The 25481-nt window shown below is 45.4% G+C and overlaps 1 protein-coding gene across 6 annotated transcripts in view; it reads left to right on the top strand.

Annotated features, from left to right (window-relative positions):
* Zxdc (ZXD family zinc finger C) overlaps positions 1-25384 on the top strand; it is a 31891-nt gene extending 6507 nt beyond the window's left edge. The window contains exons 5-11 of one of the 6 annotated variants that reach the window (XM_038318383.2): positions 3708-3878; positions 6157-6845; positions 8440-8524; positions 20662-20831; positions 20972-21025; positions 22653-22754; positions 23908-25384. In XM_038318383.2, the coding sequence (XP_038174311.1) occupies positions 3708-3878; positions 6157-6845; positions 8440-8524; positions 20662-20831; positions 20972-21025; positions 22653-22754; positions 23908-23994 (1358 nt within the window). In that variant the 3' untranslated portion in view covers positions 23995-25384. Of the gene's footprint in view, positions 1-3707; positions 3879-6156; positions 6846-8439; positions 8525-12213; positions 14796-15730; positions 19182-20661; positions 20832-20971; positions 21026-22652; positions 22755-23907 lie in introns of those variants that run through there. The other 5 variants (XM_038318384.2, XM_038318388.1, XM_038318386.1 and 2 more) reach the window with 5 other exon arrangements.
* Positions 25385-25481: the final 97 nt, after the last annotated feature.

Raw genomic sequence — 25481 nt, 5'->3', positions numbered from 1 at the left:
GCTTAGAACAGGCTGAACTACAAGTGAGGCAGGTGGCGTGCAGGTCCTTGCATAAACCCTGCAAGTGGATGGAATTCTCAAGCAATTGAAAGTGTAAATTCGCCAGGTAGTGGTGGTGCACGCCTTAAATCTTAGCACTCGGAAGGCAGAGGCAGGTGGATCTCTGTGAGTTCGAGACCAGCCTGGTTTACAAGAGCTAGTTCCAGGACAGGCTCCAAAACTACAGAGAAACCCTGTCTCCAAAAAAAAAAAAAAAAAAGTAAGTGTGAATACTGGATTCTAGTCCTGAGTCTGCCATTTGTCTGGCTCAGAGAGGTCTTGGGATTAGCAGCTTAAAGCTCTGTGCCTCTTTTCCTATCCATAAAGTAAATAAAACCTTATAGGGTTCTTGGAGAGATTCAACTAATTAAAACTTTAAAAGCTTGTAAAAGCGTTGATACTTGTCAGTTCTGATGATTGTAGTGATTGCTATTAGATGGAGTTTTGTTTCCTATATTTTAAGCCTAGGAGGAGAGCCACATACAGTGGTAGAGCAGTGGGAAGGCTGCCCTGGTGGGAGCTCTAGGCAGGGTGCTAAGCCAGAAGGATGTCTGTGGAGGGCCAACGCCAATGGCCTCAGAATGCTGAGGCCCACTAGTGCCATTTGGTGTTGGTGGGCAAGTTTTAGTAGGGTAACTCAGGCAGAGTTGCTGATCAGGGGGCAGGGGACTGCTTATTTTTACAGCTCTTCTGGAGGTGATTGGTGGGAGAAGAAAGGACAGAAGTTCACTGTTAAAGAGAGAACATTTGTTTTTGAAGTTCTCAAGGAGCTTTGAGCCATTAAGATAACCAGCCTCAGCAGAGAGAAGAGTAGCAGAGTTTGGTCAAGGCCTCTGCACAAGGCCATTGAGCCTGGTGCAGAGACTCCAGAACCCCTTCCTACTGAACTAAGTGAAGCTAGGTCCTGTGTTGAGAGTGACATCGGGCACATCTTCAAGGTGGTGGGCAGTGCCAGTGCCCAGGACCTCCAAGAGGGCTATTTAAGGAAAAATCGAGCCATAAGAGGAAGGACCCTGGCTATCTCTGTGCAGTTTGGGACTTCATTCTCACATGAAACTTCAAACATGTTTCTAAACAAGCTCTAAGTCTGTTCCTTATCTTGACCCCATGCATCTCATTTTACAGACAAGGAAAAGCTGCTCTGCAAAGGGTCAGAAATTTGTCCATAGCCATGGAGCAAGTGAGGGTTGCATGCAAACAGCCTTAGCTGGGCAGCTCCCTGGACTTTTACACCTTTCTAGTCCAGGCCTTGTCCCATCACTCCCCAGGGGCAGAGTCACCCACCTTGCCCAGGCACCTGTGTCTCAATCTTCTCAGAAGCTGTTTCTACAGCAGTTATTATTTCAGCACTGATCTTGTTCTGCCTTTTATTCTGACTTAATACCTACATGCTCAGCCAACTCACAAGCCTCAACTCTGTCTCCCCTTTCTGGGTCTGTGAAGGGATAGAGCACCAACATGACAGGCAGTCAGAGATTAAGGTAAGGCAATCATAAATGTGTATGCCTTCCAGCATTTGAATCCAGATCTGATGTGTAAGTGAGTTGAGCTCCACTTGTACCTGTGACCTAGAGACATTTGCTCAGTTTCTGAGCTGCACAGAGGTGAAATAGCTTGGGTTGCCTTTTGGTCATGTGTTGAGATGAGATAGTTCCAATCCCTAGAACTGTAGCATTACTTTTTTTTGGGGGGGGGTAATTGCTTAACAGAGATGATTATACATTTTTGCAACTAAACTTTGGAGAAGTTGTTTTGACTTAACTCTGAGCAGTAGATGGAAGAAACAGAGTGAGTTTGATCTGGTCGCATGTCTTAGACTGACCAATTCGTGATCTGCTTATTCCTTTATAATTTTTCCTTTATCCCGTGTGCTCCTCCTAGGGTATTTGATATATGTCACTTGTCACAGGCCAGTGCTTGAGAACATAGTGTCATGCTTTGTATTAGTCGGGGTTCTCTAGAACAGAATTGCTGGAGTGGTTCCCCCCTCTCTCTCTTTCTCTTTCTTTCTATACATAGATAGACAGACAGATGATAGATTGATTGATTGATTGATTGATTGATTTTAAAAGGGGGTTTATTAGAGTGACTTACAGGCTGTAGTCCAGCTAGTTCCAGTAGTGACTGTCTCCTTAAGTAAAGTTCAAGAATCGTTCAGTCTACAAGGCTGGATGTTTCAGCTAGTCATCAGTATACATTGGAATCCCAAAGAAGTCTCTAATGCCAGTGAAGGAATGCCTTGGCGTCAGAATAGATAAACTTGCCAGGGATGGTGAGGGTAAGCAGGCAAAAGACAAAAACGTTCATGTTCTGTGTCCTTTTATATAGGCTGCCACCAGAAAATGTGGCCCAGATTTAGGGTGGGTCTTCTGACCTCAAATCAAAAAAAATCCCTCACAAGTGTTTAGTTAATTCTACATGTAGTCAAGTTGACAACCAAGGTTAGCTATCACAAATTCATTCCTTGTCAACTTGGTACACAATCATATCTCCTTAAGTCATTAAGAGGTTTCATTTCCAAATGAAATCAATAACCAGGCCATAATTACTCCTAAAACTGCTAACACATTATATATCTTAGACTAGCTGGTAATGTCCCTTAAGGGACATTCTTTAATATCTTGTAACTTACATATGATAACCACTGACACCTCAATTGTGTTATATAACATGATAAAGAAATCTAGGAAAGAAAACGCAAATATCTTTACAATACATTCTTAACAAAATGTGACAGAAACACATGTCAATTATCATCCTCAGTTTTGCAACTGGTCACGTGGCATTAGTAGTTATTGCTACCTTCTTCTGCTACGCATTCTGTATTTGCTTCATCCTCAACAAGCACCCATCAGGTCTTGTTTTTGTTGTTGTTTTAATGTTTTGTTTTTTTATCCTTAAGTGACCCATACCTTTATTCTTGAAAGATCTGAGCCCTTTGTCATCCTGCATCGATTGAGTTGTAATTCCCCATTGGTTTAATTTCTGTCTTAGCTAAGGGTTTGCTATTGCTGTGATGAAACACCATAACCAAAAGCAGCTTGAGGGTAAAGGGTTTATTTGGTTTACATATACTGAGTCACAGTCTATTAGAGGAAGCCAAAGAAAGAACTCAAGTTGTACAGGAACCTGGAGGTTGGAGCTGATGAAGAGGCCACAGAGGAGTGCTGCATATTGGCTGGCTACTCATGGCTTGTTCATCCTGCTTTCATATAGCGTCTACGACTACCAGCCCAGAGTGATACCACCCACAATGGTCTGGGCCCTCCCATATCAAACACTAATTTAAAAAAATGCTTGACAGGCTTACCTATAGCCTGATTTTGTGGAGGTATTTTATTATGTGGTTCCCTCCTCTCAGATTATTCTAGCTTGTATCAGGTTGACATAAAACTAGTTGACACGTGATTCTTAATTGCAATTGTGGGTGTGGGAGGTACATGTGGCACAGTGGTCACAGTGTATATGTGGAGGTCAGAGGACAACTTTGTAGAGTTGGTCTCTTCCTTTCATCTTTATGTGAGTCCTGGAAATCAAACTCAAGTCACCAGAATTGGCTGCAAACACCTCCCTTTTGAGCTGTCTTACCAGTACATATCATTTTAATGTAGTTAGGAAGTATCCTTGTTCATCCTCAGATGTAACTCTTGTTCTCCTCTCTATTCCAGGGTGCTGTGCCAGGTTCTCGGCTCGAAGCAGTCTGTACATTCATTCTAAGAAACACCTGCAGGATGTGGGTGCTCCGAAAAGCCGCTGCCCAGTGTCCAGCTGCAACCGACTCTTCACCTCTAAGCACAGCATGAAGGCACATGTGGTGCGGCAGCACAGCCGGCGCCAAGGTCTGTGACTGTGGCCCCTGAGAGTTGCAAAAATGTATATGTCTGAGCATGAGAGAACAGGATGGTGCCTCTCCTCTCACCACTCAGTCATGTGTAAACCATGAATTTGGAGCTGTGGGTTACCGGTTACCACACAGCCATGGGACTTTTGCACTCTCTCCTCTCCTGCTACTTGCATCTTACCACAGCCCCTTTGTATTTGGTTTGCCCTTGCCTGTGAAGTCCTTCCCATCAGCCTGTCTGCAACTGGACCCTTTTCCCTGTAACTGCATCCTCTGAGTCTGTCTCACCATGTCCACTGTTCCTGAGCACTGAGTCCTGTCTTCCTCCTGGTCTTAGGAGATAGCGGGATCCTACACAGAGAACTGTGTTGTAAAGATGGGCAGGAAACACTCCAAGCCCAGAGCAAAGTTGTGTCTCAGGAATGGGCTGGGGTGTGAGAGACCTCATGATAGTGGTCAAGAGCTTGTGGCGGGGAGGATGCTGAGCATGCAGGACCTGACCTTCAGCATCTGTGCTACAGCACTTAGAAACTTGCCCCTCTAGGTCTTATCTACAATTGTATGCAGGACATCAAAAATGTAGGAGAGGCTGCAATGTCTGCATCTCTCTAGTGTATTCACAGAGACAGTTCTCTCTGGGATGAGGTAGGTTCTGCTATTGGTATGGTAATTGGTAGAGGCCATACATGTTTCTAACCAGTTCCCCCTCACTGTGATCTGAGAAGCATGTTTGCCATTTAGCCTATTCCCAGTTGGTATCACCTTTCCTCCCAGAGGGTCTCAACCACTTTCTCTCCAGCTCTGAACTGGTGCTGTATGACCCCACAGGCCTCAGCGTGACATTCCTTCTTAAACTGTATCTCCCTTTCCCTAAGCTAGCTAATTCAGGTTACTTTCAGAAGTTTTCCTTAAACTCTGGATGGGTGAGAGGCCCTGTTAGCAGACCCATGTTTATTGTATACATCGACTGACTCATTTAGCATTCCTCTTGCCCATTGTCAGTAGAGGACCAGGAACTCAGGGCAGTGTGATGACCGCCAGCTTCTGTTTCAGTTCGCTTCACGCCGGTCCTGCTGTAGAAATACTTGCCAAAGTCACAGCAAGAGGGAGTGCTTAAGCCAGATCTTTACTGGGATCTATTTGCCACCCAAAGGCACAGTCCTAACCATTAGCACTACAGTGATTTTTCTCTAGTATGTCCATTTATGGTTGACATTTATGGAATTAATAAAATGTTAGGTTGGAGATTTTTGAGTAAGTGGGCATCTTTTCTTCCATCAAAATCACTCTCTACAAAGAAGATAATCATCAAGATGTATGTTTGTTGACTTGTTTTTAATTTTGAGAAAGAAATGGGTCATCTGCTTCACTTTCTAGAAGGAATCACTCCCATTTCCTCTCAGAATGTTGTATTGATATGAAGATATTGGTAACGAAACTTTCTGATACGAAAACTAAAGAGAGATTCTGACTTTGGTTTCTGTTTTTTTATGTCTAGACTAGATGTCTTTTGTAGGCTTGAGTTAAAAATGCATGGTGGAACTCGCCTTTAATCCCAGCACTTAGGAGGCAAAAACAGGCGAATCTCAAAAAACAACAACAACAAAAGTGCATTATGCACTCTGAGCCAGCCTTCATGCTTAGAAAGTATGCATTTGTGGTTAACTTGTAGTTGATGTGGAAGAAACAGCTGAGATCCTCCTCCTCTGCTTCAGGCACTGGGGCAGTTCAGAGGCTGCAATGAAGCGGACGAGAGGTCCTCTTTTCTGAGTTCCATACATCTGTCTAAACCTGGAGTTTTCAACCCAGCCTAAACAGCCGGTTTTACTCCTTGATTAACCCCAGAGGACTCAAACCATCTTGTGGATGACAGTAGATGTGGAGCAGGGCACAGAGTTTTACAGAGATGACTGAAGCTAATTTCAGAAATAACTCCAGAGCCAGACTTGGATCAGAGCTGACTTATAGAGGCTTCATGCTGTGGGATGGATTGAAACCTTGGTTAGCTAGTGCAGCATAGAAGGAAGGGCAGGTTTTGGAACATAAACACAAATTGAGGATATGAAGTATTAAATGAAGTACCTGTTGTCAAGCCAGCCCTTCCTTTGGTGTCTGCTATTCACTGTATGCCAGCATTAGGTCTTGCTTTACCCAGGTGGCAAGGTCTAGCGAAAGGGTAGTCAGTGTTGCTTCAAGGGGTGCCTTCTAGTATATCAAGCAGGAAGAAGATTTCTCAATCTGTCAAATAGTAACTGGAATATCCATTGCTTTCACAGATCTTGTACCTCAGCTGGAAGCTCCAAGTTCTCTCACACCCAGCAGTGAACTGAGTAGCCCAGGCCAAAGCGAGCTCACCAACATAGATCTAGCAGCACTTTTCTCTGACACACCTGCTAACAGTGGCAGTTCGACAGCTGGGTCAGATGAAGCCCTGAACTCTGGGATCCTCACCATTGATGTCTCTTCTGTGAGCTCCTCTCTGGGAGGAAATCTCCCTTCTAATAATAACTCCTTAGGGCCCATGGACCCCCTGGTCCTGGTGACCCACAGTGATATGCCTCCAAGTTTAGACAGTCCTCTTGTTCTTGGGACATCAGCCACAGTTCTCCAGCCAGGCAGTTTCAGTACAGATGATTCTCAGGCCATGAGCACAGGAGCAGTAGGCTGTCTGGTGGCTCTGCCTGTGAGGAACTTGGATCAAGACCCACCAGCTTTGACTCCCAGCAATAACTTGACAGTACCTGACACTGCACCAACCTCTTCAGGCACTGCCCAAGAAACTACCAGAGTCCCAGATCTGCTGGTTCCAATAAAAGTGGAACAAGACTTGCCTCCTGTCCCAGATGTGGTCCAGGGGCCAGAAGAAAGCCATGAGCCATCCCAGTCTATGCTGTCCAGCTCTGCAGAGAGGCCAGGGGCTCAAAAGGACTCAGAGCTCAGTGCTGGCACCGGCAGCCTCTACTTGGTATGAAGCACTATATTCCATCACCACCAATATCTCACTCCCCTAATGCACCTTGGATCATGTTTGGGATGAATCCTGTCTATGCAGACGGTTCTTTCTGGTGTGCAGAAGGACAGATGGAGCCTGGGCAGTAGTCTGGAAGCCTGACTTTGACCTTGATTCTGAAATTGACATTCTTGCAGCTTTGTGCATATCACTTAACCTATCTGAGCCTTAAATCCTCAATTATTTCTAAAATAAGGGGTTTGGGCTACATTGTTTCTATGGTTCTTTTGAGTTCTGTGATTTTATAGTTTTCTTGAGAAAACTTGAGGCATTTCCTACTATTGAAATGTTCACGTTCATGCTTTTCACACAGTGATGAGTCCTAGAAGAGCAGTGTTGGCATCAATCATCTTAACAGCTCAGTGAGAACTTAAAAGAATATTTTAAGTTCTCAGGATATTTTTATTACAATTAAACAGTCGTTCCTGAACCTTCATTCTTGAAGGATTATAACAATACTCCAATTTTGATGCTGGACAGTTATTCTATATTTATATCAATTATACCTTTAATATAATCTAATTTAAAATAACTCAAAGATTCCTAGAAAGAGTCTGACTTTCCTCAGTCTATGATGGAAATGATCATACAGGTTTCTTTGTAATGCTGATTGAATTTTGTTTTGACATTTATCATGTTAAGATTTATGCATCTTACTACAAGCATGAGGGTACCTAATAACCAACCTACTGAAGCCAACTTGGATTTCTCTCGATGTGAGAGCAGCACGGCCTGTCTCTCCATTTCTGGTGTCTGGCTTGCTGGTGGCAGAACTATACTTGCCAACATCTGCTTAGGCTACCACAGCTAAGAACAGCAGATGATTTGACAGGGACTGGAGGTAACCACGGGTCACAGTGCATGGGAAGCCTGTCCCTGGCACTCCGTTCTTCCTGTATCTCAGAGCCAGCTATGGGTGGAGATGGAGGAGCCAGCAGAGCTTGGGCTTGCCCTTGTTTGTTCTCGTGCTAGCTGTGGCATTAGGCTCCCTTGCTTCTCTGAGTGGGAATGATGTTATGAATGGGTTTCTGTATACCATGAGCTGTGGAGGGCTGGTTTCCTTTGTTCCTTATAGGTTTAAGAATGAAACTTTTTCTTATTAAGTGTTTACAAATTTTTAAATATCTTATTTGAATACTGTTTCTCTGACACCTCAATAAGTTTGCTGAATTCAGTGACACTTTCTATATTGGCATATGACAGTGTGACACTTGCTGCCAACACTGCCCAGGGCTGCCGTGACATAACCCTGGCGTCAGAAGACTCGTGTTTTAGGGAGCAGGGCAGTGTACAGCGCTTAGCAGCCTCTCTCTAAAATATTTTAGTGCATTTAGACCTTGGAGGAATGACCTTCACTTTTCCAGATGATGAAGCTGTGTTCATTTTCCTGTGCTAACAATCGAACATGTGGTTTCCCGCGTGCCTTTGCTGGTGACTGATTCCTGGAGCTCTGAAACATTCCCAAGGCATACTTCGGTTCTCTAGTCCCCTTGCTACCCTCCCTCTGCTGTTTAGATCAAGCAACTGACACACTTTTCTTTGGTCCCAGGAAAGTGGGGGCTCAGCAAGAACTGATTACCGAGCCATTCAACTAGTCAAGAAAAAAAAGCAGAAAGGAACTGGGAGCGATGAAGGTGAGGCCGAGTGTGCTGCAGTGCTGGTGGGCAAGGGACTAAGGTTTCTTGTGTCACAGTCACAGGCAGAGGAAGCACACAGAACAGTTGTTTCTGTGTTCTTTGTCTTCTATGTTCAAAATGCCCTTTTATCAATTCCTTAGCTTTATATAAACTTAGAAAACAGGTAGTAACCAAATCCCTGGCGTGTCTGAACATGCTTGACAGGTCTAAAGAGGCTCTGGCAAAGTGAAGGGTTCAAACAGTGTTAGTTCTGGAAGGCTACTGAATAAATGAGTCAAGCCAGCCAGGTGTCAGGAAAGCAGGAGAGTGGCTAGATGCTAAGTGGGGCCTGGGCCTGTGGTAGAAACCGTGAGATAGGACGACCATTGTTTCTAGGGTAGCTGTGTGAAGGCAGCCTGTGCACAGAAGTCTCTGGTTGAATCAGCCTGATCCTTTAAGAGCAGCAGCTCACCTGAATGAGAAAACGAAACAAAACAGTATCACATGAGTATCACGTGTGTCTGTGGTCTCAAGTGCTGCCCCTTCTGCACATGGGTTGAAGGTACAGTGCTGAACGGAGACTGGTGAATCCTGTTTAATGTCAGCAGAGCTCTTTGGTGTTCTCAGGCATCATTCATCTTTACATTTGCTTAAACTTACTTGATGCAATTTTATGTCTTTCTGTTCTTAAGTCATAGCTCTGATTTAAAATAATAGTTTTCTTCAGACAGATGTTTCCCAGTATGCCTGTCAGTATCACTTATGACTTAGAAAGAACAGTTCTGTGATGCAGGAATCCAAAACTTGTAGTGTGAAATTTGCAGGGAAAATAAAAGGGGACATAGAGGTCTGCAGAAAAAAATTATCACATGCAAGCCAGATGCATTAAGAAAGTCAGATGGTTTTATTGAGCCCAGTCATAATTAATTGTGGAATTGGAGGAAAGGGAGTGCTTTAGACTTGAGGTACAAAATTTATTGCTCTCACTACGCTGGAGCAGTATCTTCAGAGATTAATTACTTGGTTATCAACTGCAGTATGACATTTTAAAAAATCAAAGACACTTAAAGTCCTTAAAATATTGGTATTTGGCAAATGTGGTTTTTGTTGTCTAAAATGCCATACCCACTGCTGACACCTGTTGGCATTAGAATCCACAGAGAAGTTTGAGGCTGTACTTGGCAGCTACTCTTCTGGTTTAGAGCCATAACGTTTTCCTCTCTCATCTCCATCACAAAATACTCTCTCTCTCTCTCTCTCTCTCTCTCTCTCTCTCTCTCTCTCTCTCTCTCTCTCTCTCTCTCTCCTCTCTCTCTCTCTGTCCTCTCTCTCTCTCCCCCCTCTCCCCTCTCCCCCCCCCGCTCTCTCTTCCCTCTCCCCCCCCCTCCCCCCCCCCCCCCCCCCCTCTCTCTCCTCCCCTCCCTCCTACTCTCCCGTGTTTGGTGGAGTACTGTGTGGGTTGGTCTGTCCTGCCTGCTCAGGTGGCTTTTGCAGCTTGCCTCACTGGTGTAGTTGAGCACTTCCTCTCATTATGTGTTTCCCTAAATTAGCTATTACATCTTGGGGCTTGATCTGATTGATTCCTTTAGGGAGAGGAGAGTTAGTAAAACTCTTTGAAGTGGTGCTGGGTTCTTTGTGGAGTCACCTGAACTGTTTCATAGCAGCCTTTAGTGACTAGCACCTAGCACCATTAGATCCCTGGGGTCTGCAGAGAAGGTGATAATAGTTCTGCCTTCCTCTTATTAGCTAGGGCATTTGTCTAAAGAGTGGCCTCTTGTTCTTCACCTTGAGATATAATTGATAGGAGAAAGTTGAGGTGCTTAAGTCTGCATCAGGTCTTTGGTAGTAGTTTCTGGCCATCTTCTGTGACAATCACAGCATTTCATGTATTCATTTTAAATGTTTTATAGACTTTGAAGGGAAATAGAACTGTGGCATCTGCAAGGTGTCTGGCTTTTGTGGGTGAAAAGAAGCAAAATGTCCCTGCCAGGGTGAAGGATTATCTCTGCCACCTACCTGTCTTTCTTAAAAAGCACTCTTGAAATCCTGTGACCAGCCAGGAGGGAGTCCATGTAGAGTCCCGCTTTTAAATAGTCCTTGGAGCCACTTGTGCCTCTCCTAATATGTACTGTAAGTTCACACTTACAGACCCTTTCTGACTCAGGTGACCGTGCACAATAGTAGTGTCACCATCATGTCACCCAGCCACTCCTTGCATCCTCTCCGTAGCCCTGGTGAATCTTACTGAGAGCGTTTGCTGTCACAATCATGGGACGTTCACTCTCAGCTGGTGTTCCCCAGGTCCCGTCTCCCACCTGGGCTCTGTTGTCAGGTCTTCATGGTCTCCAGGCATGTCAGGGACTCGGCCCTTCTTACCTGTCATGATGCTTTTGAAGAATACAGTTCCTTGGCCTGCAGACAGACTCCATGTGCATTTCCTGAAGCCTTCTTTTGTTAGACAAAAGAAGGCTTCTTTTGTTGTTCAGCTCTTTTAGAGCTGGAGGTGATGTGTATTTGTGCATTGTGCTGGGTATAAGTGTATTGACACGACATAGATTTTTGCGGTTGTGTGCCCCCAGCTATACTCGTAGCTTTGGTCATTCTCTGGAGCTCACAGCCCACTGAAAGCTCTTGTACTCAGTCAGTGTTCTGCAGTGAAATGACAGGATCAGACCAAGAGCAGGGTCTATGTGAGGAGGACAGCGTGAACTTTTTCCAGCGCTGGTGACCAGAAGAACTCACCTGAAGCATGCTATCTACAGCGCTTATTGGGACTCAGTTATGTAAGGCCCAGCACCTCCAGAGGTAGGGTTGGCAGTTTGTGACCCAGGACTGTACTATACATCACACTGTTATCATTTGCTCTCTGAAATGGCTTAAGTACCCCAGGGAAACATAACAGTCTTCTTTTTTTGTTTGTTTTTAATTTTAGGGGCGGGGGACAGGGCTGGTTCTCAACTTGTGTGTATGTTCATGTACCACCCCTGTGCCTGGTACCCTTATAGGCCAAAAGATGGCATTATATCCCCTGGAACTAGAGTTGCAGGTAATTATGAGCTAGCAAATGGGTACTGGGAATCAAACTTGGTCCTCTGCAAGAACATCCTGTGCTTTTAACTACAGAGCTATCTTTCTATCCAGGAAGCAAAAACATGCTTACAGGCAGGACATTCTAGGTCATCTTCCAGGAGCTCAGCAAAGCTAATTGTTCACTATGTGCAGAAGATATCTTGTTTCTCATGTTTTCCACAGATAACACTAGACAATGAGTCTTGGCTGTGATAGTATGACCCTGATGTTGTGCAGGTGATTTGTATTAGGGTTCTCTACAGGTACATGCTTTCCCTCCCCACTCACTGATGCACTCTATCACTCTCGGCATAGACTCAGGTTCTAGTATGGCTAGCGTTGATTTTGTGGCTCTGAGTGTCCTGGCTGTGCCCGTTGGGAGTTCCTCAAAGTGTATTCTTGTGCCCTTCCAATGTACCCTGTCTTGAATTCATCATATCGTGTACTTGTCCCTGCCTGCAGTCAACCAGTTCTCCAGAGAGCCCTGGTTCATTTACTGGAGACTGGTATTTACAACCAGGTTGTGGGTCCAAGACTGCTGGCTGCTAGTGAACTATATGCCCTAAGTTCTCAGTGACCATGCTAGGAGATATTTGTAAATACCATTTTTATCAATCTAAGCTGTGTTCTCTATGCAGAATGTTACGATTTTTTGAAGGTGAAACATTCCTCTATGTGAGATCAGCTCAGACTAAATGGCTTCTCAGGTAGGGTTGTGCTGCTATTTTGGCAACAAGTTTGAGGGGAAAATTTAGGTTTCCGGGGTATCCGCATTTTGACATTGCGATGAGAGATTATGAATTGTATTTAAGTCTGAGCACAGAATCCCAGTATGACTACACGGTATGTGGCTTTAACAAACAGACATCATTACTGTAAATGTTAGGCATTCTGCATGTGTATTCTCAGAAAATATGTGGTCTAAAATCCAAGGCTGCTCCCAGTGTGCTGCTGCTGAGAGTAATACAAGAGCACTGCTGGCATCTTCAGCTCAGGCATTTAGCTGCTCCTAACAGAATCGCCAGTGTAAGAAATCTCAATATGAGAATACCTTTGGAGAAGGAAGGTCATTACTAGAGACTGAATTTAGGTCCTTGCACATAGTAAGCAGTGAGCAGTGGCTTAAGAGCAGGGAAAGGAAAAGAGGCACGGTGTGACCAAAACCCGAAGGCCTCTGTTTCACTCTGAAAGTATAAACAAGTCTTAAGTGCATGCCAGGAGACAAAGATTGAATACATCTAAGCAAAGCACACCCTTAGGGAAATGTATGGGAAGGCAAACAGTGACTCATAACAAACCCCAAAGCAGGGGTAACGTTAGCATGGAGAGGTTGTTGTCCGTGTGTTACACAGCAGAATTAAAGAATATTTATTCTGAAAGCTTAGCTCTCAGGTGCAAAATGAAATATGGTAGAAACCTAGGGAGAGAATGAGTAAAGGCCTAGCAGTACTGAAAATGACTCTTATAACTTGTGTGCAGACAGCAGAAACAGTGAGGCTGTGAAGGGTGTGTATTCATGTGGCTAATGAAGTTGATTTACTAGATAGACTATAATCTGTACCCAATGTTTGTAGACATAGTACATGAAATGAGGAATGAAGAAAATTACAACTAACATCTTCATAGGGAAAAATCTTGGCAGGACTTTGTTTTCTAACCATTTGTATAAATTACAAAGTAAAATTCATTTGGAAGCCAAAATAAAGCCTGCTAAGCTGTTGGGTAGTAGAATAAAAAAAATACCTAATACAACAGAAAGTGATAGCCATGGAGTTATCTAGTTTGATACCTTGAACAGTAGCAACACTTATTTGGATCTCTTGTGGAGATTAAATGAGACTGTAGCCATAGGACACTTGGAGTATAAGCTACTGATGACTCTTGCTGTGTATAGACCAGGGATGTGGCTGGAAGATAGGTACAGATGTGTGCACAGGCAACCTCTTAAGAAAAGGATGTACAAGGTGGAAAACAAGCACGTAACAACCAGTGCTGTGTAACCATCTGTTCAGGTTGGAACTTTTGACTTGGGTGGAACAAAGCATGTTCTTAAATGCACACAGCTATCCAGGCCATTGGTTTCCATTTCTGATGACTTTGAATCAAGGAAAAACAACAAAAGAAAAGTTGCACTGTCAGTGAAAACAGAAACATATCACACACACTGTGATAGTACATTATAGTACTTGCAACAGCACAGCATTCTGAAAAACAAATGTGAACACTATAACATGGAAAAGGTGCATGCATCAGTCTATTGTGCAATTGGCTACTTACCGTACTCTACCTAGGATAGGAACAGCAAAGGTTGTCAACCACACAGACTGGCCATAGGTGCTTCCTTAAAAATAATAGGTAAAGTGTTCTAAACAGCGTCTGGAACATCTTGTATTTACTATATTCTGACTAAACAGGGATTGGAAACTCTGAGTGGATCATAATCAGAGCCCTACTGTTTTCTCAACAGGTATGTTTGTGCACGACCAGAGGAGGGAACATCAGCAATCCCATACTTTTCACTCCCTTATTTCCTTGAGATGGGCCTCTCACTGAACCTGGAGCTAGCCCTCTTGTCTTCTAGCTAGGCCCAGCAATTCTGTTTCTGTGCCTTCCCCTCCTGTCATTTCTAGGGTTACAGGCATGTTCAGCCATGCCCAGGTTGTTGATGTTGGCTCTGGGGATGCAAACTTGGACTCGAGTGCTGTATAGCAAGCGCTCCTAGCCACTGAGCCATCTCTCCAGCCCTCAATAGATCTTAAGTTGTATTCCCTAAAAAATTACTAGGCATCACTGGTGAAAACAGAAATTTCATGATGATTTCTGCTGACTGGTGTCACACATCTGTCATAACCAGTACTCAAGTGGGGACAGGTTCAAAGTTGTCCTCAGCTACATGGTGAGTTTGAGACTAGCAGCCAGCACCCACTCAGTGCTGTGCTTCAAGGGCACAGGTGTGCCCAGGTCATTTGGGAGTTACTCCTATTCTTACTCTTCTGTTTTTGTTTTTCAAGACAGGATTTCTCTTTAACTTTGGAGCCTGGCTTGGAACTAGCTCTGTAGACCAGGCTGGCCTCAAATTAAGAGATTCACCTGCCTCTGCCTCCCAGGTGCTGGGATTAAAGGCATGCGCCACCACTGCCTAGCTTTTTTTTCCTATTCTTGCCATAGGTGTTTATGTTCTTCTGGTTTTGCCTTGAAAATAAACCAAAAATAGAACTAAGGTGGATTCTTTGGAGGAGATGTGATAATTTATAGACTACTCCACTGTTGAAAAGCCGAAGAGATTCAGCTAAAAAATTAGCAAAAGGAGATAATTGAATGTCCAGTTAAAGAATGTCTGCCATCTGGAGTTCTCTAAGGGGCAGCAGTTAGCAGTGAAGAAATGTGGTTGCAGGGTCACAGCAGCCCTGCAGGAGGAAATTTCACAAGCAGGCAGACATTCTCCTACATGGAGAAGACAACAGAAGTTAGCTGGAAGTTAGAATTAGGTTGTTCCCGGTGGTGTAGTTTCCTCCCTCCAGTACACCAGGGAAAGGGGAACAGTGGATGCCCAATCCATTGAGTGGAATGGAAGTACCTGATGAGAAAAGGCTGGGTAAATCAAATGATGAAATTAATGAAGAAAGAACCAGGAAGGGATCTGAGAAGAACTTCAGTTCTCAATAGGGGAGACAGGGGCATCAGAAAAGATAAAACCTGGAGATGAGAAGGTGCCACAGGGATGGAAACAGGTGGCAGACAATCTAGGGAGGGCATGAGACTGCAGTGTGGTTGGCCTGTCCAAAGAGAAGTCAGGCTGACCTCACTAGAGACTAACAAGGCAGAAGGAGAGTGGAGGCACTAAGGTGACCCAGCTGTTACCCTTTATAAGCCATGATCACATCTCTGGTCTTCACTGCGAGGGTCAGTCGAAAAGGGACATGAAGTCTTGAAAGGCCATTCCACCTGCTCTTTTTACAATAAACTGACAAATGTCATGCGTGGAAGGAAACAAGAATGTCTAGGGATTTCTGTGGCCATCCAACTGAAGCCAACGTGTCTAGGGGTCAGTGGTGGCCAAACAGTGAGAGGGAGTTGGGACCTGTCTAGAAGTAGGGGCTCCTATAACTGGATGTGAGGAAAAGGAGTGTTACAGGCCTGACACTTATCCCACAGGTGGTGACACTGACTTGGAAGTCCAAGGAGGCTTGAGGACAGAATGAGGTGAGAAAGCTCAAGAAAGCAAGGGACTACACTAAATGCTCAAGCCTGTCACATGTCTACCACAATGGCCCAGCAGAGAAAGAATGATGGTGTATCATGGGTAGAGTCACAAACTGGAGTCCAGGACACAGAAACAGGGCCTGGTGCATCCTTGCATGTGGCAGAAGTGACCCTGTGTACTTCTAACAACTGAATGCTACCCTTTGTGGATTGCAAAGGGTTTAGGGCTTTTGAAAACGCTGTAACAACAGCCAGCAACTTAACTGCACTCTGCTCTACCTGCTGTAACAGAAGGACCCGTTTTGTCCCACGGTCACCTTGGCAGGCTAGGCAAGGAGGCGGTTCTTCACATGTTACACATGTGCTGGCAGGAGGCCCAAGGCACCAGAGGCATGGTAAACACTCTTGTCAGCGGATTTGACCAGAGCCACATCTGATGAGAACTCAAGGTGGCAAGCACTACCATGAACAAGTGTTTGCAGAAGACTGCCAGAGTGGCTGCATAGGCATCCAAGGAGGCCCTCTTGAAGATGACCTGGGTGTCTACAGGGTCATTAGGTGATGATTCCAAGAGGAAAATAACAAAGCCGGGTAATGATTACATGTGCAGCTGCACCTTACTGTCTGGCTTATGAAGATATCAGGAGTCCATGTAAAGGGCCCATCTGCAAGCTGCTATTCTACCAAAATTTTGATAAGAAAATATTTACAACCCAGATGTATGACAACAAAACCGTACACTTTGTGAATGTTTTAGGTGAGTCAGTCTATAAGAACGATGGGTGTATGGATGGACATCTGTGTATATACATCGAAATAGAAGTTAGGTAAGACATGCACATGCATAGATGGTCTCACCCAACACTGGGTGTGAAGAAAGATTGAATATTTTACTGTGGTCATTTCTACTTTTTGTATTTGAGAATACATCAGTTTTGTAATTTTAAAAACTGAAATTAAAACTTACATTAAAATAGCAAGCAGTAGAGTAGGCATTTCTTCTGAGTGGCTTGTGAAGCTTTCCCAAGCTCTCTGGTGTCATTAGTACACAGAGATGTGTGATTCCCTTTCAAGAGAAGCAGGAGAAAGAAGCCAGGGTAGGCATGTGCTTTCCACTCAATTGCTTTGGTAGCCCTGGGGTGACCTACTCGTTCCAGCAAAGCCTAGTCTATAGCCAGAGAACTATGTAGCTGTGCCATGTGCATGTGGCTGAGTTGAGGCTTGAGTCAGTGATCTTACCTTCGTTGTAATCTTTTCACTTTAAAACAAGTATCTTTGGGCATGTGTATCACAGGTTCTGCCCCCCCTCCTTTGGCTGCCATCATGAATGAAGAAGGGACTCCTTGAAGGAAGAGGTTTGCTGTCAGCCCAGGAGTCACACTGCTGACACTTCTCTTTCTAGGAGCGAATTTAGTGACATCTATAAAATTCCATGGAAGTTTAAGTGCAAAACACTAGTTGGGTTTGGATTTCATGGGAATGTCATTTAGCTGCAGGAGCTTTGGCCCATCTTATGGGCCACACACACACACACACACACACACACACACACCTAGAACGTGCAGGCCTATAGTTGAGGTGGCTTTGGGGAACCAAAGTGGAGTATAGACTTTACACTGTCACCACATGGTTTGTCCATTAGCCAGGTGCCTCTGCTCCAGCTATGCCTAGTCTCTCTTCTCTGTGTGTTAAGTTTGGTAAAGTTCTTTCAGGCACTGGCCTTGGAGGACTGTTGAATGGCTGCTCTCTACAGGCTGTGTCTGTAAATGATCTTGGGTGGGCTCTGGTCATCTCTGTTCTGAGCCTGAGCTCTTTCATTCTCCAAACCACAACTAAAGGCATCATTGCAGGCAGCCACTTGAGCACAGTGGCACTAGTCATTGAGAAGCAAACATCCAGAGTGACCGTAACATTAAGGGACTACCCCCTACCAAAGAGAAGGGAGCAAGAAAAATGGTGTCACCAGAGTCTAGAAGAGGAACAGTGCAAAGAAACAGACAAGGGAGATAGTTCCTGCCACACAACAGCAGCCTGTCTGGTTCCCACCCACCTGAGCCTCATCTCTCTGATCACAGGATCAGGTTCTGGGGGAGCCTGGGTAGTAGCCTCTAAGGACATGAAGGCTGAAAATCTTCTGTCCTTGTCCCCATTGTTGTCTCCATACTGCTGGGGTGGTGGGAACAGGGTACACTGTAAAGGGTCTCATTATGTAGTCCCAAACTATCCTGTCTTAAATGCTGGGTCTAGTGGTATGAAGCACCGTCAGCTACCACTGCATTTTGATGATAGATTTACTGGGGGAAGTATCATTGTACCACATAATGAAGATGCAGAAAATACTTGCTAATGAGTAATAAAACACACAGATCACTCAGCCATGAAGCATATTTCAAATAGTTATTTTTAGTGTATGTATAAAATACCCTTCATATTAAAGCCTGACAGAGTTGTCGTATCTAAGGTTTTCTGTGCACCTGGCCTGGTTCTGAGTCATTGTATTGTGTCTATTAGCCAACCCCTAGTCCTCTCTAAAACTCTGAAAGGTATATGTCCTGTTATCTCCATTTCTGGATGAGGATCTTGGAACATGAAGCAGTAATAGCCAATGAGGATCAATACCAGGACTAGAATCTAAGGCAGACTGGTCCCAGGATTACCCGAACCCATAGGCCATGTGCTATGTCTGCCCTTCCTTGGTTGAAGTGGACTGTAAGGAGTGGGTAAGGCTTGCCTAGAGTTTCAAGGGGCTCCTGGTTAGTTAGGCAGCCTGCCAGCATGATTGACCATGTCAAAGACCGGAAAACCATAATGTTTCTACAATCAATCAGTAACTGTCACAGTCTTTCAGGCCTTAATTAACTGAGAACCCAAGATGTCCCCCTAATCATAGTGGCCATCGCCATTTTGTTTGTTTGTTTGTTTGTTTGTTTGAGACAGGGTTTCTCTGTAGCTTTGTAGCCTCTCCTGGAGCTAGCTCTTGTAGACCAGGCTGGCCTCGAACTCACAGAGATCCACCTGCCTCCGACTCCCTAGTGCTGGGAAGCCATCACAATTTTTATTAGAGAGCAGCCAAAGACAATTCCCTGAGAATCTAGGAAAGACATCCAACCAACTTCGTGGCAGTATTTGACTCTCTGATGGGAGGTTTGCAGAGGTTGGTGGAGAGGAGCATGGTGATAGCTTATCATGATGATATCATTGAACTTGGAAAGGCTTCAGTACAAAGCATGAGTAGTCTCAAGACACCTGTGGGAAAGAGTGGCACTATGATGGGTCACTCAGCTCCTTGCTTTTCGGTTAAACAGTAAATAAGATAGTGGAGAAATAGATGGTAATGACAAGACAAAAGTAAGCCATTCCAGGGCCACAGTGACAAGGACAGGCAGGGTAAGGTCTGCCAGATTTTTGGCAGAAAGCTTTCAAGTCACATTATTGGCTTATTTTCCTCAGTTTCTTTTTTTAAAAAAAAATCTCAAATTCCAACAACCAAATAGTTAAAAATCCACCTGTCAGTTTTAAGTTCACTGGGAAGGATAAATAGGAGGTCATATAGGTTGGCAAAGGAAAGGATAAGCCACTGTGAGCACCTGGCTTAACAAGGTGGGTGTCCAGCATGACTGGGATTGAATACTCTGGAAACATGAATTCCTTACACTCTTATCCTTGTAACAGCTACACTGAAAAACACCCAGGCAAACCTTAGGACATGCAGTGTAGAATACACACATACACACACACACACGGCACACACCAGCTATGTCCTTATTTTTATGCCAGAGAAGCATGCTGGGTTAATAAGAAATTTAAAAGCATAAAAGTTCACGTGTATAGTTCTGGAGCTGAGTAAGATAGTATAGATGTTCAAGAAGCAGTGACTGGAAGCTTCTTGCTTTGACAGACCCAGTCCCAACCCTGATCTGCTATGAACAGAGGGAGCACTTAGGCAGTAAAACTGCATAAACAAGGGATTTTGGCAGAGACTCTGGCAGATGAGTTGAAACTGTAGTGGAACCACTCTTCCTGCAATGAGGAGAGCTTAGTCTCTGCTTATAACATGGGCTCTCCTCACCTGGTCCATCAACCTAGTTAATATTTGCACTTTAAGAAATGGTTCCTTAGCGCCCCCACCTCGCCCTAGAAAGTGGGCTGTGAGAAAAGCAAAGGGAAGCCCTTTGCCTATGGCCCCAGGTATCATACCAGCCACAAACATGAGTACAACATACTCAGGACACCTCAAGGTGCTGGTGACCTTCAGGAGTGAGGTAAGCAGGTCCACAGGAGTCGTGAGCCTTGCCGAGGGCTATTGTTTTTTTAGTTTGGTTTGGTTTGGTTTTTCAAGGTAGGATTTCTCTGTGTAACAACTCTGGCTGTCCTGGAACTCACTTTGTTTACCAGGCTGGCCTAAAACTTACAGAGATCTGCCTGCCTCTGCCTCCCAAGTGCTAAGATTAAAGGCGTGCCACCACCACCTCCATGTTTAAAAAAGAAAAAGAAATCTTGCTGCAACTAGAAGGCCAGGCTGGGTGGCAAAGCCAGCTGCCATGGCACACCTTTGGGTGCAGAGTACTAAAGCTTTTGAGTTTTCTACCTGCCAGGAGCTGTGGGAGTTTAGGGACATGGCCTTCAGAGAAGGAGCACCTAGATTCAGGTTCTGTCAGGCAAAATGATTATAATAGGTTTGATAAGTTTTCCATTAAAATCTGGTTGGTTTGTCTGTTTTACCTCTTGCCTCATGAAAATTCCTTTGGAACAATGTTCAAGTCAGTGAAGCTGTATAGGATGATGGGAACCATGAAGCTTCTTCCTCACAAATCCTCAGTCAGGGCCAGAGCCCGGCCAGGGAAGCATTGTTAGATGTGCTTTTCTTATCTGCTTGGTTTTAGGAACATCTGAGACTGCTCATGGGAAAATAAAAGGTGGCATGGCCAGCCATCCTCATGTCCACTCAGGCCAGCACAGTTGTTTCTGTGGAAACCTCATGGTACACAGTGGAAATATGCCAGCACCAGCCCCTGCAGCTGGTCTGCAGTGTGTCCAGATCCCTGTTCTGCAGGTAGGAACCACGCACGTGAATGCTGAGGTCTTCAGGGGCAAGATGGTGGAGGGGTGGCCGCTGCCCTTTCAGTAAACTGCTCCAAGTCCTGTGTCCTGTCCCAGCCATCTTAATAACCCCAGCCTCTCTCTTCTTCCCAGCCTGTCTCACTGCATCTGTGCAAGCCCTTGCCTTTGTTAGGACTGACGTATCAGGTTTGTGGCACTATGTTACCCTGTGTCTAGTCCCCTCAACCTGGTCCATCTTCCCCACATCTCTTGGAGGTGTAATGGCTTGTGCCTCTGTCTTGCCAAGGTCTGCTTGGGATCATTTTATGCAGGCTGGAGGCATCTGAGACGGCCCATGCTGGCCATATGTAAGCCTCACAGCTGCTGATATTCATGTTGCCCCACCTCTACCCAGACTCTCCTATAAACTCTCTTTAGACTGCTCTGGCCGTGCTTCTGGGCACCACTGCCTGCACAGCAGCTGGTACAGGCTTTCATGTGAAAGTGGTGGGGCCTTTTTGATTTTTCTGCTTTCTTGTTGCTCACTGAAGATAGGGCTGAGTCACCTCTTTGGGGGCTCGACAGACCTTTATTTGACAGCCATCTATGGGAGCTCACTGCCAAGTCACTCAGCGGCCCCATACATACCTGCACTACCAAGATGACCTCTGAGGAGGTGGAATGGGGAAGGAAGAGGTTTGAAGGCTGAGAGATCTGGCTATATTCTGACTCAGTCGCACACACCTGCATGGTGCACACCACTTAGGGCTGTAGATGAAACTCCAGTAGGCCAGTGCAAATCTAGTTGTCAGAGACTGAGGGTGGAGCTTAGAGACAGGCAAGGTCCATCTGGGAGAGAACCATGAAGGAAAGAGGTGGGACCAGGGGTAGAAGGCTGTAAAGGGCCTGCAGGGCTCAGATAAATGGGGGGGTAGGGGGGAGCGGCAAAGAGTGGCCTGGGGAAAGAGGCAATGAAAGGGTTCTAGACCAAAAAAGAAACATGTGAGGGTTTAGTGGGCAGAGACTTGGGCTTGTGTGGAGAAATGAGCTGAAAATCATGTTCCTTCCTCCTAGTTTGACCCAATGGTAGAACAGCTTGAAACTGTGGGATAGATCAAGGACTCCTAGAGATAGGGACAGCGAAAAGGGTGGAAGGCTTGTCCCAAAGTAGTATAGCCGCAGTGTGCAGGTCAGCTTGCAGAGGCACTTCCAGGGCTCAGGGTGTAGGGTGAAGAGGTTGTAAGAAAAGTGCCACCACAGGCAGAAAACGAGCCCACTGGAAAGTGTGTGCACCTGGGTATAACTCCTTCATCTGTCTTTTGACAGCTAATTGGCCCTCAGCTTCAGTTTTGTTGTCAGAGATGGAAACAGCACTTAGAAGGTCCTTGGGGAAGTGGGAGGATGGAGTGCTTAAGAACAGAGTGCTCAGTTTGGGGGTGGTAGGCAACTCTGATTGAATATGCATTATGAGAAGGCAAAACCATTCTTTCCTGACTTGCTTCTGGGGACCTGGCAGCCTCATCTTGGGTCATCTGCTTTCAGGCCTCTGTTTGGCCCATAGGTAAGATGGGAACAGAGAGAAGGCCTTCCCGTGGGCTTGAGAAAGTACCAGGGCGTCCACACAGAATTTAGTATACTATAGGAGGAGTGGTACTGTTGGGACATGGAACAGTTTTTGAGTGCTGAAATAAATAATAAACATAGGGAGTCAGGCAGCAGAAGATTCCAGACTAAACTGAACTTTGGACTGGATTCAAAGTGAGAGATATGGAGGGGCCAATGCTTCTGCTTTCTGATTACCAGTGTGTGATAGTTCTTGATGTTGCCTCCCCAGGATGACCCCTCAGGTGAAGGAGGCTTGCCACTGGCCCTCAGCCCTCAGCGCTCTGCCTTCCACCCCTACTTCACCGTGGATCTGCCTGTCTACGTCCTCCAGGTCTGGGTGCCTACAGTCCTTGCTCTTCTCAGTAGAACACATCCATCCCAGGTTACCCATGTCAGGAGGCTATAGCGTGGGTTAGCAGCTGCCATAGACTTGTCCTGGAGATGCACTGGGTTGCTGGTCAGGTCCAGCCACCTTGAACTTCTTTGAAAAGATGGGGTCACGGCTTCAAATAAGGCTTGAATGACACTGCAGTATCTGTTTGTAGAACAGGTGAAACGTAGTGTGCCTGTGACCACTGCACACTCCAGTTCAAAATTCCCCATGAGTGAGATGCACCCAGATAAGTTCAGTAGCTGTGCTATGTCGGTGGGTGGTTAAGCTGAGAGTGGGCAGCCACCAGTGCAGCTCTAGGTCTGAGTGAAAGTCACTTTTCAGACTGCCGACCTTCCTCAGAAATGTCATTTGTACCGTTCTAAGCCCCTCAGAACACTAGTCCTAAAGAAAGGAAATCTGAGCCAGACGTGATAGATGTAGATGATACCCATTAACCAGGAGACAAGGGTTGGAAAACTGCACATTTGAAGCCACTTGAGCCACATAGCAAGAATTTGTCTCTAAAAAGCACAGAAAAGGAAGGAAGAAGATACGGGGTGGTGGCGAAGAGAGCAAGAGGCAATAAAGGAGGGAAGTACAAACTACTGGTGACCTGAGACCTGCCCTCTACAGCTTGAAGCCTACAAGACCAAAGTAGGAGTGCTGGATTCTAGCAGGAGAGTGATGGGTACCACCCATGGCCATCCCTCTGCATGGGCCGCCTACTGCCTGCAGGCTATAAGCAGATATTATCTCGATTTTTTGGTTTTTGTTTTGTTTTACAGGAATGTACATGGGTGCTTGAATATATATGGACCCATCAGTAAGCCTAGAAAAAAATCTGGGAAAGCATAATGGTTCTGAGTTCACATTTTTTGTTGTTGTTTTGGGTATTTTTGGTTTTGTTTTGTTTTATTTTGTTTTTGAGGCAGGGTCTCACTATGTAGCCCTGAGTAGCTGGCCTAGAACTCACAGAGATCTGCTTGTCTCTGCCTTGTGCTGGGGTCAAAAGAATGTTCTCTGAAGGAACAAAGTATGGGATAAGTCTTTGCTGTGCCTTCTCCTTCTCCTCCTACCCCACCCCTCTTCACTTTTCTGCTTGGTTTTGCAGGAGGTGCTTCCATCACCTGGAGGGTTTGCTGGGCTGGAGAGTATGCAGGCACCAGGAAGCACCATCAACCTGCAGGACCTTCAGTGACAGCAGCCCGAGCAAACAAGAACATGTTCCAGGCTCTGTTTCAAGACCTCGGATGATTGTGGTGTGGACCAGGAGATCTCATGTGACTTTTGCTCAGCAGTTCAGTCTGATTCTTTGAGACTTTGGGATACATGCATGAAAAGTGCTTTCATTCTGGTCCAGCAAGAGACAGTATGGGCCATACTCTTTGAAACTGCCTCCACAGGTTGCCCTCGGTGAGATAGACACCGTGTCCATGCCATGTGTCTGCATTCCAGCCTTTCCCAGGTCTCCATGGGCCTGAGCTGGGTAGCACTTGTTACATTAAAAGATTCCTGCAGTAAGTGGGTGGAGCACGGCTCCCTGCTCAGGTGCGTCTCTGCACTAAGTCTGGGCAGGGCCTTCTATTGTAGTGTGTTAACATTTTGCCCGAGACATCTAGAAATTTGGTTCTTTTCTGAGATCTTGTGTGACAGACTGCTTCTCACCTGCTAGGATGGTCTTGGTGGGTGTGTTGGTCTCACTACACTGTATGCCATGGTGAAGCCAAATTCAGGCTGAGGCAGGTTGCACAGGCAGCTAGTCTGAAAGGCAATTGGGGTGGCCTGGCACCCACCAGTGGCCTGCTAGTAGACCCTCTTTCTAGACTCATACTTTGGGAATGAAGAGTTCAGACTTTTAAAGTCATTTTTCTAAACTCTGTATTTGGAATTCTTGGTAAATAGTAATTTGTCTTCAGTCTCTACAGTGAGGTTCTGAATGCTGGATGTTAATGTGTAGGGCTGGAATGATAGGTGTGTTTTATGGTTGAGGTTGAAGATAAGGATATTATGTGACCTTGGCCTTGTGTGTTTTCACAGTGATTCTGTCTTCCCGGGGGAGATGATTGCCTTGTACATATTTATTTGTTAGTGAAGACTGGATACAGGGTCACACAGAAATGCATTTTTCTTAGGCCTTTGGAGTGTGTACTTATTCAGATACTGTTTTGGTTCTGCCCCATCTGAGTTGCTTTGTTTCTTGGATTTGGGGAGGGTCCTGAGTTTGGGCATGAGTCTTCTCTGGATGGCTCTGTGGTGCCATCTGCCTAGGTGCTGCTCCCTACTCAAGTAGGATTGTGAATCCTACTTGGGAAGGCTTCTTTCCACAGGTCTCTCCTGCATCATAGGCCCAAGTGTAGGGACTGGACTTGCCCACCTGTCATCAGGGCCCTCCCCACTCCATGGGCAGCCTGGTACCACTGTCACCTACCTCCAGAGCCCACCTCACAGAGAAGCTTCCTTCTCCCACAGCCTCCAGGGTGTGTCTGCCAAGTGACAGGATGGGCTGTCATGTTCTGAGCACTGGAGCTTCCTGCTGCCACGCACTCAACTCTTAGTACAAATGAATAAAAGTGTTTGTGTGTCATGTACCAAAGGTTTTTCTCTGGTTTCATTAAAGGTATGTGCATGGTATTGAGATTCTTGCCCCTTCTGCCCAGCTAGCCACCAGTTCTTTTGTCTCCGAGA

This window comes from Arvicola amphibius, chromosome 2, assembly GCF_903992535.2.
Source record: "Arvicola amphibius chromosome 2, mArvAmp1.2, whole genome shotgun sequence".
In the NCBI taxonomy this organism is placed as follows: Eukaryota; Metazoa; Chordata; class Mammalia; order Rodentia; family Cricetidae; genus Arvicola; species Arvicola amphibius.
This window is presented reverse-complemented; position numbering and strand designations above follow the sequence as displayed.